Source organism: Hakea prostrata, chromosome 7, assembly GCF_041222555.1.
Source record: "Hakea prostrata isolate BN-2017 chromosome 7, UWA_Hpros_2, whole genome shotgun sequence".
In the NCBI taxonomy this organism is placed as follows: Eukaryota; Viridiplantae; Streptophyta; class Magnoliopsida; order Proteales; family Proteaceae; genus Hakea; species Hakea prostrata.
In genome coordinates this window covers 19,813,827-19,826,687 of record NC_142606.1, presented here as the reverse complement: position 1 = coordinate 19,826,687, position 12,861 = coordinate 19,813,827, and the positions used below count along the sequence as shown (strand labels likewise).

The window sequence follows — 12,861 nt, the reverse complement described above, 5'->3', positions numbered from 1 at the left end:
GATAATGGTAAAGGATAATGAATAATGATAGTGATAGTGATAGTGGATGGTGATAGTTAGCATGATGGCAGAGGCCCCAGTACTCTAAACAGTATTGTGCCCTCTCTTCAACTGTGTGTGGGGATGGACAGTTTAGATTTCGAAAACATTAAAATGGATGAGTCGTATTTGTCTTGTAATTTTCTGAAACATCACCAACCATTGTTACATGTATAACCATGCTAGTGATAATGTAATCATGGTCTATATGACGTCTCTGTTGTACTGGGGAACAGAGGTGCTCATATCTGTTTTCCATTGACATTTATTGGTGTGGTACCTTTGTTTTGCCTACCTTTGACTTTCATTGGTGTGGCACCTTCATGCCTTCCCTTTGACATTTAGTCATTTATTGGTGTAGTATCGTGGGTTGCATCAATCCACCATCAAGGCCTTGGAAACGTTAATGTTTGCCTTCTTCTGGAAAGGTGCCAAAAACTCCAGACTCCTCAATGGCTCTGCCCTCTCAGGTAGGCTTTTACCTGTCTTCGTGAAGATCTCAGAGGCCTTGGGTTTAGAAGGTCCAATATTCCAGGTATCACCAATCATGATCACATTTGTGTCAATGGAGTCTACTGAAGCCCCCTCAACAAGCGCTCTTCATGGACAGTCTAGTCCTCGGTCTCTTCTTGGGTTTGGCGCAAGGTCATCCTTGGACCTGCTGCTTGTTGGCAATCAACACTATGATCGTTTTAGGTTTTTCTTTCTGTATTGAAGCAAGGGTGATTCAGAGCTCTGGTATTGACAAGCTATCCTTGCCTTCTTCCACCATCATCCTTTTGTTGTGGATACCCCTGGAATTTGCTTTTGGGGTTTACTGTCTCCTTGATGGAGTCTCCTGTCCCTTCCTCCCAGGGCCAGAGATGGGTCTAGGCTTCCCTTCCCTCCCACAGCACCTTTTGGTAATGGTGTATCTTTCACCTTGGAAAAAAAAAAAAAGAGAACAAAACAAAGCAAAAAGGAAAAAAGGATAGTACAATGATAATGATAGCGATGATAATAAAAATTACATGGTCAATATTTTAATCCAGTGCAAAAGAGAACGCCTTTCTGATAACTGAGGTTGGAAGTTTACATTTTGGCTAAAATTAATGAACACACTTGCACATACATTCTAGAGGTACTTGTGTTTTTTATAAAAGAAAATGCAAGTGTTATACTATTATTGTTGTGAAAGTCTTGAAATTCCTTTAGTTGAAAGCTGAAACATAAAACTAGTGTAATTTTTAGTTATTAGACCTATGATGAGGGTGAGGAAGAAAACCAAAGAAGCTATAATTTTAAAGAATTACCATTTCCAAGTGTAAAACCTAGTAGTTATCTCTTTTAATGATTTGAGAATGCTATCCCTGTTCCATTTTTCATCCTTTTAAAACTTTATGCTTATCTTGTTCCTTCCTCTTTTCATGCCATGTAATATTCATGCATTTTCTCATTTGCAGGGGAACATCTTGTATGTGACTCGAGATTCAGACTTACATTCTATATTCATGGAGTTTGGTCGGCTGTTCTTTGATGGAGTTTCTGATCTTCAGTTTGCTAATTTTCTTCACATGATCACAACTATGGCAGAGTCAGGATCCACAGAAGAGCAGAGGGAATCTTTTATTCTTAATAGCCAGAAGGTCCCTAAGATTCCAGAAGAAGAACCTGTTTGGTTCCTTTCCTCACTTCGGGAAGAAGAGTCTTTCCTTCCAACTAGTAGTTCTGCAGTTGTTGCTGAGCAGAACCCATCAAAATCCAAGCGTAAACCCGGCATTAACTCAAACTGGCCGCCTGCTGATTGGAATAGTGCACCAGACTTCGCTTCTGCTTGCCGTGCCTCTCACTTCATGAAAAAACCATCAGTTCCACTGGAAAATGGCAGCTCACAAGTGGATGAACCTGAAGGGATTGTTTCACATACAACAATAACTCCTGAGATTCTGAATGGGGTCAGTGTTGATTGGGTCACCCATTATAATGCAACAACTACTACAGAGACTTCACTGTTCCAAGGTCCAAACATTGTGGAGGGACAATCCTCTGTTGCTGTTCTCAATGAGGCTGGTTCTAGTTTGGAGGAATTGAACAAATCTTCTGATTCAGGTACCATTCCCGCCGGCCAGAATGTTAGTCTATCAACATTCAGTGAGAGGGATCAACTGTTGTTTGGCATACCTAATGAAAAGCAGAAAGCTGTCACAGGGAGGCAAGGAGAGCTTGTGGCTTTCATGTATTTTACTGAAAAAATTGGGAAAGCAGGTGTGGAGTGGGTTAACAAAGAGGCTGAAACAGGTTTACCCTATGACATTGTCGTTGGGGTGGATGGAGATCATAAGGAGTATATTGAAGTGAAGGCATCCAAATCTGAGAGCAAGGATTGGTTCCAGATGTCAGCCAGGGAATGGCAATTTGCAGTTGAGAAAGAGGATTCTTTTAGCATTGTCCATGTTGCTCTGGTGGGCTTAAAAAATCCGAGGATTACAGTCTTCAAGAATCCAGTAAAACTTTGCAAGAAAGGAGTCCTTCAGTTAGCTGTTTTGATGCCAAAGCTGCAGGGAAAAGGCTAATCTCCTGTATACAGGCTGATTTTTCATGTAAACCTGTGGTGGGAGCTTTAAAATCATCCAACGCTACATGGATGTTCAAGTGTGCTCCCCCGGTTGGCAGAAGAAAAGGATCCTCTGTTTCAGTTGTCATTGATGCCTTGAGTGCATACATTTTCAGACAACTTAATAGTCATGTCATCAAGACTAATTTGAAGCATCTGTGACCATTAAGTGTGAGTGCTTGGAGGGTAGCCTGCAAACTGAAATTTTCCGTGAGGGGATTGGAGATGCCCTCTATCAACATATTCTGTTAAGATTCCCAGAACCACCGTTGATGTGTCTCCATAGAGATGATCTAAGAGGGTGATTGTGAGGATGGTTTCCTATTAAATGATCGGAGATTTTTCATTTTGCTCTGAATTTCTTTTCACATGGTCTATTGGGGGCTTCTTTGATGATGCAAAGCACCATCTGGATATTTATTGCTCTGATTATTGCTAAGATTCTTCAAGGGTTTCTTCTTGATGTCTTTAAGGTGACGCATGAGAGAGAGTAATATTCACAAGAGGAAGATATTACAAACCTCGGATCGTTCAGCAGCACTGAGAAATGTATGCATTCTATCTTTATAGTCTTTTGATTCATCATTTGATTCATTGGGTATAGGCTTACCCAAATAAAAGAATTGCTTGTGCAATCAAACCTAATAGGAAATGTTTCTCTTAATTGTTAATTGGGTGAAAATGTCTCAGAATGCATGATAACTGTATATTCGAACAACTGAACAATTAAATGAAATCGTGCTTGGTACCACTGACTCTGCGCTGCGTTGATATGAAATTTTCAATTGGAATACGTGTATCCCTGCTTGTGCCATCCTTGATTCACCAGAAGATTGATATCATAGACCTGATTTGTCAATTCAATATTAAAAGCTCCAGAATTATAATTTTGTTGAGCAGATGGCAGATGCCTTGCTTTGAAAAAGAGTCAGACGAGAAACATTCTCCATTTTCCCCATATCTGTGTCTTAGGGTTAAGGTTTCCATAAAACGGAGAAATTTCGTCTCACATCCCAATTGCGTTGTTTGGCCTCACAAAACAATCCGAGAACGCTTTTCCTCATTTGCAATGTTCGCTGAGTGGTAGCTTACATCCCCCGTCAGAGAGAAAACTCTTTTCTCCCCTAGTTCTTTGGTCAACATTTCCTTCTCTTTCCCTGCAATTTTTCCCAACTGTACGTGAATCATTCCCCAGTGTTTTTTTTAAAGAAAGGAATACTTTATTGGACGGAAAAACCTCTTTTACAACCTACCCCTAACAAGTCAAACAGTAAAATTCAGTAAATGAGGGGGGGGGGGGAGATTTTACAGTTAAAAAAGCATCTCGTGTTAGAGCGCTGTCCTTTGCTAGAGAGTCCGCTACCATTTTAGCCTCACGAAGAACATGTCTAAACGATGTTAACTCAAAAGTCTCCTTCAGGTGCAATATATCTGCACATTGGATATCCTTCCATGGAGCCCGGTGGGATTTTGCGTGTTGTATTGCTTGATTATCTGATTTTACCTCGATGTGGGATAAGTTGAAGTCTCGTGCCCAGATCAATGCTTGTCTAATGGCTAATGCTTTGATTTGGAGGATGTCTTGCGCTTCCACACCTCGATCGAAACAAAATAGCATCTGACCTTGATGATCTCTCGCTATACCTCCATATCCTGCTACTTTCTTATTATGGAATAATGAGCCATCCGCATTTAGCTTGATGTGAGGATGAATAGGAGGCTCCCACTTAATGGTAATTGGATCACGTTGAGTAGTAAGTTCCTCAACGACAGAACAATAAAATTGTAATCCTTTCCATAATTGGAAATAAACTTGTGTAGCAGATGAATTGTCAGGTTTGTCTATCAAAGCTGTATATGCTTTCCAATATAACCAAAGTGCAGTGAAAAACCTGTACGTGGAAGCTAGGTCCATTGTGGAGGGCCTGTGGGTAATCAACTGAATTGCGATGTGCTGAAGGTCCCCATTGGTGATCATAGAAGAGCATTGAAAGAGCTGCCATATGTCCCATGCAAATAAGCATTGTATGAAAATATGATCTGGAGTTGAATTGCGTTCTCCGCATCGAAGACATATGGGGGAGTAGGAGCATCCTCTTTGAAGTAACAAAGAGGCTGTTGAAAGTCTTTTGTGCAAAAGTTTCCAGAGAAAGTAACTCTTGGATTTACTGGCAATTTCCAGAGTTGGATCCAGGGAAGCATCTATGTCTGAGGTATATAACTCACTTTTGATTCCATCAAAAGTTTATATGAAGATTTGACTGAAAAACTCCTATCTGAATTACCAGGCCGAATTAACCTATCCGAAAGTCTAGACACTGAGATGGGAAGTGTTAGAATTTGACTTATCTTTGTCGGCCCATGTCCCATGAATGTGTGCAAGGATCAATGAAGTTTGCTACTTTGGTAGGGGCTGTATGTGCAAAAGGAAAACATTCGATGTCTTTATCTGTATTGGAAATCCAATAGTCTGTCCAAGGATGTATGTCATTTCCGTTGCCCAGTTGCCACATAAGACCTTTTTTGAATAGATCATGACCTAGGAGAAGAGATTTCCAGCCCCAAGAATCTTTTGCTTGAGGGGCTACATGCAGGAAAGAAGATTGTTGACAATATTTCTGTATCATCAACCTCCCCCACAGTGAATGGGGGTTGCTTATTGAGAATATGGGCTTGCGTTAAAACCCCCTTTTCCACAGAAAAAATTCGACGGGTCGATGGTCTCATCTCAGGTTTGAATTTTGATTTTTCGTCAGTGATGATCATGAACCATATAGGGTTTAATCCGCTGAGTATGCAATTTCGACAAGGTCTCGATACGATTCAGTTGTTGGAGATGCAATTCGGAAGAAAGTTAACCCCCAAAAAAAAAAACTACCATTTAATTATCATCGTTATCTCCATTGGCAGAGAAAACTACATCAACCCCTTACTCCAGCAAAATTCCTGATGTAATGCTTGAGGTTTGGCTCAACATGGCTTGCATAGTTGACGATCAAATTCAAATGGGAGTTAAAAGAAGAAGATAATATCACGGTAATTAGTTATCATGTTAATTTTATTTAATCTATTCACTTATTGAGTTTAATTATATACATACGGAGAAGATATGGTGAGTAGGGTAAATATCATTTATTTAAAATAAAAATATAAAAAAGAATATTATCAATTTTGCTAGTTGAGTAAGGAGGCAATGGTTTTTTCCATAGAACCACAAATATCAATCCATATCCATGCCAACATGCCGTAACGATTTTGACTATAGCCGATTCCAAATACAATATTCAATTCTTCTGAACAGTTAGAGTGTCTGGTTAAGCAAATTTTTGGCGAATGTGTCAATTCTGAATATACTCATAAAAATAAAAATAAAAATAATTCATGAGTAATTTTTGCAATGCTTTTTTCCCTTTTTTCTAATAACAAAGATGAGACCTACACCTTTCTTTTATCTTCTCCACCTTCTTATTCTACACCAAGTGACCTTGTAAATGTAACACGAGGCAAAGAATTCTAACCCTAAAAAACAACTGAAAACTGTCCAAATTGAAGTGGGAAACTAGCTACTACTTCAATTCTTCCCTTGAGATTTGGAGATGAGATCTTTAGCGATTGCTGGAGTAGGAAGTGCTGGAATGGCTCCTTTCTGGGTTGTACACACCGCCCCACAAGCGTTTGCAAATGTAAGAGCCTCTCTCAACTTCTTCTCATCCTGTTTGCATTAAACCATGCATTAAATCATGGCTAGTAGTATAGTTTGGGTGATAATACTGCAAACATATCTTGTATAATATGCTGAATGTGAAAAAAATGAGAGTATAAATGAGTAGGAAACCAACCTTCAAGATGGAAGCATCTTCGGTAAGTGAAACGAGGAATGAACCAACAAAAGCATCACCAGCTCCAGTTGTATCAACTGCATTTACTGGAAACCCAGCCACCTTGCCTTTAAAGTCCTAAAATTCACCCAAAGACAAAAACTTCATGAAAGGGAACTTAAACCATTATTCCATGCACTATTCTTACTTCTACTTCTTTCTTTCTTGGTTTTAGTGCATGGTATTGACAAAATATTTGCAGTAAATAGTTTGTGGCTAACAGTGTAAATGTTAATCAAGTTTCAGAGTTCATGTTTTAACATTCCAAAACAGAAGTTGGTAGTTGCAAGGTTGATGCACCCAAAATGCATGGGAGCCCATGATGGGTGCATCAAATTACGAAAGTAGAGGATCTCAATTCACATATGATATGAGTCTAGATTAGATTACTCTATCTCAATTCCCCCCACAACCATACATTTAGGGAGGACCTGGGAGGTCTACTTTGTCTGTGTTCAAAATTAGGTTTTCCTCATAAACCTGTGGTGAAAAGGGCATGAGAGTGGAGGATCTCAATTCATGATGCTAATGAATATTACTCTCATTGGCCTACATGGAGAAGGGACCAAGCTTCTCCATGGAGGATTTCAAATTAATTAAGCACACCTCAATTAACCTAGGTTTTTTAATTCAAAGTTCTGAAGAGATATATGATAATAAAAGAGATTATACCTTGGTGAAATATCTACAACCCTTTTCACCATCAGTGACAATAAGCAACTTTAGACCTTCAAACCACAGAGAGAGTACTGCTGCTTCGTTTTCAGGATCTCCTTGTGTCAGAAAAGCTACCTCATCGTCACTAACCTGTACCAATGTAGGCTCTATTTAGCTCAGAGTCTACGTTAGAAATAATCCCATGAAAATTCTAACGTAAGCAGTTAAAAACCCTAATCGAAAGCACGAGATAGATACCAGAATGAAGAAACTGAGAGAATCTGCAGGGAAGTACAAACCTTGATCACGTCAGCTTCTTTCCAAATGCTGTTGATCCCATCACGAGCAGCCTCGGCCGATGGCCAAAGCGGCAATCTCACATTGGGATCATAAGAAAGCAAAACTCCAGCTTGTTTAGCAGCTTTAATGGCGGCCAATTGAGTTGACCTGCAAGGTTCAGCAATCAAACTAACGGATCCAAAATGGAATACCTTCGCCTGCTTGATCATATCCATGTTAACCTCCGACTCCTTGAGAAGCATATCGGCGCTAGGGTTCCTGTAAAACATGAACTCCCTCTCTCCATTCAACTTCAACGTCACAAACGCTAATGCTGTCTTCGCGTATAGATCATATGTAATGCCATCACTGTTAACGCCGTTTTCCTTCAAGATATTAACCAACATGTGCCCGAACTCATCGTCTCCAACCTGAAATGCATCAGACAACTTAGATTTTTTTTTTTTCAAGATTTTGAAAATTTAGAAACCATTTTGTTGCATGCATGAATAAACGAATAATCATGATAAATTGATAATTAATTACCTTGCCGATGAAGGCAGCGGAGCCACCGAGTTTGGAGACGGCACAAGCGACGTTAGCTGGAGCTCCACCAGGGGCTTTGATGAATCCGGTAGATTCTGCCAAAGAAACTCCATTGACGTTAGGAACGAAATCGATTAACATTTCACCGAAAGAGATTATCGATGGTTTACTGCTTGCAGAGATCGTCATAGCTAAGAGAGATCTAGTGAAGAATCGCAGAAAGATAGAGAATAGATAAGAAAAGTGTATCAGAAAAGATAAGGGAGAGATCAATTTATAGAAATTTCCAATTCACGATGAGTTCGATTAAGATTTAGTTTGCAATTAAGTTGTACTTATCTCTTATCCGTATCAATCTTAATTTTCTTCCACTTTTATCTGGTCTAATATTTTTCAATGAAAATAACATAAAAAAAAATGGTGAAAAGAAGAAGAGTACAACAAATCTCATCCGCTAAATTTGGGGGAATTATCAGATTGTCCTTAATATTAGGTGATTAGATTTATTTGACTCAGCCAACATGAAAGATAGTAATACCATGGAACGACATTTTTTTTTTTTTTTTTCATGACAAAGAAATTAAGCATTCGTTTTTCTCTGGATAAAAAACATATGTTCATCTCGCGATATTTAAAGATTGAGATAAATTTAGCCTAATTTTTTTAAGTATTTTATGCATATTTTGGTAAATTTGATGCTATCCTAATCGTGCAATATGTGGAAATTTGAATTATTTCCTAAAAATTATTCCATTTAAATTCTCTTACCTAGTCACATTTATTGTTACCTTATAAAGCCTACATCATTAGGACATATTGGCGATTATCAAATCCTCGAGATTATTTTATAAGATTCATTACTAATTTAAATTGTTTGCATAATTATGTCTGTATCCTCTTCCCTAATCACATTTGGCTGTTGACTTTGATAATTTAAATTATTTCTTAATATATATTTCCATTTAAATCTCCCCTGCCCTTTTGTGTTACCTTCTAAGGCCTAAATCATTCGGACATAGTTGAAGATTACCGATTCTATTACAAAATATCTTCATAATTAAATTGTTTCCATAAATTATTTCATATATATATTCTTCCCTACCACATTTGGCATGTTGACTTTTGAGGACTAGATCACTAGAATATAGTTGGTAAGTTGCTCATTAATCTTGATGATTTTACTATAAAAGTTTTTCTATTTATAAGTTATTCTCTGTAGATTTTCTTCCGAATTACATTTAACACATTAACTTTTGAGTCTTGAATCATTGTGATAAATTGGTAAGATTGTGATACAATTGCGGAAATCGCCTAAAAGGGCAGAAATAGTATAAAGCATACACAAAAAACCTTAAAAATATTTTTCGAATATCGGATTCGCGATATCTCGGTATTTCGGATATTGGGATTCGCCGATTTCTCGGCGATATCTGGTTGTCGGTTTGGTTTCGTTTCGGTGTTGCGTCCTTTGTGTTGCTTCTTTCCATGAGTATACGTGCGGGTTTTTTTTTTTTTTTTTCATGCAGAAATTAAGCCGGATTTTTCTCTGGATAAAAAACATATGTTCATCAGTCACATTTAAAGATTGAGATAAGATTTAGATAATAGAAAATCTTTTATTTTAATGTAATCTCAACTTTGTGACATAAATGGAGATATATACGTCACCCAGAGGGAAATGATAAAAATCTCAATCCTACCCCCTTACAATTTCTTATAATTCATATCTATGACACGTAGTAATTAAAAATCTAACGGCCACAATTAGACCGAATTAAATATATATGAATTATAAGGAATTGCAAGGGCGTAAGAATTATAGAGGAGATCCATAAAAGATAATGTCATTCTCAATAATTATCCAATAATTTCAATTAAAACCTTATTTTTAACGAATAAATGGTTAAATTTTAGGAATTATGAAATTCATAATTCTTAAAATTTCTCTTCTCATCTTTCCATTTTTATTTATTATTTCCCCTTTACTTGCTTCTCTATTTCTTCTGTTCACTTTTCTTGATCATCACACATCGCTTAGGAAAAACTTAGAAAAGTTAAATGTTGGAATTTATCTGCATTTGGATATTGATAAAATAATTCAAAGCTGGGAGATGTGGATTTTATATAGGCTCCACATAGTAACTATATTTAAAAAGTGTTAGTGTTCCCCCTGATGGAAAGGTGAACTTACAATTCATACCCCCCTGCATTTCTCAGAATTCATATTTAGGATTGTAACACATGATATTTTTTTTTTTTTGTAAGAAACACATGACAATTAATAATCTAATGATGATAATCAGAACCCAATTAGAAATTAAATCTAATAAATCTCTAAAATTATGCCTCAATAAAAAAGGAAGGACAAAATTTTAGAGAAATTTTAGGGATTCAATTCTTAGTTGGGTTTTATTTGTAACTGTTGGATTATTAACCACCACGAGTCACAATCTTAGATAAGAATTATAGAGAATAGTAGAAGATGTGAATCATATCTTTATTATACTTTCTTTCTTTTTTTTTTGGTGAAATCTTTATTATACTTAAAACATATAAAAAATAATAATAATTTTTAATGACCAATATGGTAATACTATACCATCCGGCCTGACCCGTGAGTACACGGTCCGACCATATGGTTAATGGCATGACCGACCATCTCATTAAGAGTACTCGATTAGGATAAAACTCCCAAGAGACAACAACCTTCTAGAGGAAGGAATCAAGTAAACAACTATTCTTAGAGTTATATTATGAGTCTAACGCTGATATCTAGAACTATATAAACACCTCAAGCAGGCATAAGAAAATAAGTATTCATATTTTGTGTGATCAATTACTTGAATTCTCTATTGAGTAGTTGTGATCATATCTCATTGGTACTGACTTGCTCGTCGGAAACGTACCTCGATCACCTAAGGTCGAGCACGTGTTTTGTAGGAATTTGATAGGGAAAGACGAGCAGGATTCCGTATCAACAATAATAATAACCACTACGTAGCTCTACCCCTAGTATTAAACATGTTGTCTAAGTGATCTGAACGTAACCAAAAGATATGAAAAGTCAAACTTAACATTTACGATACTCACTTACCAACAAGTCCACCTGATTGAGATATTGGTGATATGAAATACATGTTCACTTACCTTTTTTGAGGAAAAAAAAAAAGAGAATTTTATCTCCACAATACTTATTCTTGTCTAAAGAGTATTGATTTTTTAAAATTGAAAGTTTCATCTCTGATTTTCGCAAAAATGTGAACTCTAACCTTTTCTTCTCCCCTTATATTTTTAAATGACAAATTTCACAAAACTACCCTTTGTCCTTTTAGTTAATTAAAGTTTTTTTTATCAATTTTTTTTCTTTATTTTCTCCCTTTATCTATTAGAATCCACTGTACATGGTTTTTTTTTTTCACCTCTTTTATAGAAACTTTTTTTATTTATTTATGGTTTTTATTTTTTTTTTTTTTTTTTTTTTTTTATGGATTCTTAATTTCTTATCCAAGAGAGAAAAATGAAGAGAAAAATACTTGTAATTGATATGATTTTTTTTTTTTTTTGGATAGAAATTGATATGATATTGTTACGCTACCAAATTAATTTACATTGTATTGAATACTGAATAGTATAAATTTGTCATACCATCATATATGTTGGGTATAAAATGATTTTGATATCAACATATCAATGTGGTATCATTTATCAATGGTGGAGATATGTCATACTATTACGTGCAGCATGAAATATTGAACTGGTATAATTGGTACACATTTATCTACCCCATCCAACTGCCTCACCACCATAACCAACCAAAAGCTCAGCAACTTCAAATTTTTTTTTTGTTAAATCCACACTAGAAAAGTGTTTCCAATTCTCTCATACCAGAAAAATCTGATAATGTTTACCGAAAAAAACAATAATTCAACCTTGTCTAAGGCAATCAAGAAAGAGTCAACCTTTAACTTTATAGTCCCTCGAAAAAAAGCAGAAGAAGAAAAGAACTGAAAATGTTAATTGTACTAAAAATGAAATATACATTTGAAAATTACTTGGAAAACATTTTGTAGGAGTTAACCAGTTTAGTATTGAGTCTATTGACTGGCAATTCATTTTCCTTCGACTTCCTTCCAACTAATCATAAATCTCACAAAAATGATGTTGAAAATGAGGAAACACCACATACAAAAGAACACAGAACATGCAAATATGCTCAGAGTTGGGATCCTCTAATCATCAAAGTAGATGTTTGTGCTTCCCTCACATCTTTCCACAACACATTAAGAGAGCTCATATTTGAATTCTAACAAAATGAATAGGTGTGAAGATCAACTTGCAGTGTTTCCCAAACCTTCTTCTTGAATTGGGATTCAGAACGCTGTCGGGCTCACCAACAAACCCAGGAAATGTAACTCTCTCTCCAACGGGAGCAGACTCAGGTGGATCAACGAATTCAACCTGAAGGAGATAAAACATAGCAGACATGATCAGTTTTGTCTGTTTGCAGTGTGGAGACAGCACAAACATTAATAACAACAGAATTTCTTCTTTATGGAATCTAATACAAGGATCACTTCAAACTAATTAAATATGGAAGAATGAGCACTAAACTTGATTGATTTGAATGGAGAAGTGAACTATTCTTCATTATTAGAACCACAACTAGTCTTGGTCACATTCAGGATATAACTTCCAGTGATGCAGATCCACAATAGAGAAGGTTTGATAATCCTTGATGTGTTCTTAATTTGGGCTGTTTTTACACAAAAATACAAGTAAATGCTAGCCAGCTAGTTCAACAGATAAGGATGCTCGCTAGTCGCGGCAGTGACCAGCAAAGTGATCATGTAACCCAAGGCTTTGAAGGAG

The 12,861-nt window shown here is 36.5% G+C and overlaps 2 protein-coding genes across 2 annotated transcripts in view; one reads left to right on the top strand and one right to left on the bottom strand.

Annotated features, from left to right (window-relative positions):
* NOV (Histidine kinase-, DNA gyrase B-, and HSP90-like ATPase family protein) overlaps positions 1-3,424 on the top strand; it is a 46,188-nt gene extending 42,764 nt beyond the window's left edge. The window contains exon 13 of the mRNA XM_089162007.1: positions 1,482-3,424. Coding sequence (XP_089018133.1) covers positions 1,482-2,591 — 1,110 coding nt within the window. The 3' untranslated portion in view covers positions 2,592-3,424. The remainder of the gene's footprint in view (positions 1-1,481) is intronic.
* Positions 3,425-6,203: 2,779 nt separating this feature from the next.
* LOC149010390 (fructokinase-2-like) lies at positions 6,204-8,188 on the bottom strand. The gene is made up of 5 exons (XM_089163050.1): positions 7,993-8,188; positions 7,467-7,877; positions 7,183-7,317; positions 6,472-6,588; positions 6,204-6,344 (listed from the first exon to the last, which is right to left on the bottom strand). The coding sequence occupies exons 1-5, from the start codon at positions 8,179-8,181 to the stop codon at positions 6,204-6,206; spliced, it is 993 nt and encodes a 330-aa protein (XP_089019176.1). The 5' UTR covers positions 8,182-8,188.
* Positions 8,189-12,861: the final 4,673 nt, after the last annotated feature.

Coding starts and splice junctions, on each gene's coding strand:
- LOC149010390 (XM_089163050.1), bottom strand. CDS start 8,181: ATGACGATCTCTGCAAGCAGTAAACCATCGATAATCTCTTTCGGTGAA. Junction 7,878..7,992: donor CCGCTGCCTTCATCGGCAAG/GTAATTAATTAT, acceptor GATGCATTTCAG/GTTGGAGACGATGAGTTCGG. Junction 6,345..6,471: donor AAGATGCTTCCATCTTGAAG/GTTGGTTTCCTA, acceptor TAATGCAAACAG/GATGAGAAGAAGTTGAGAGA.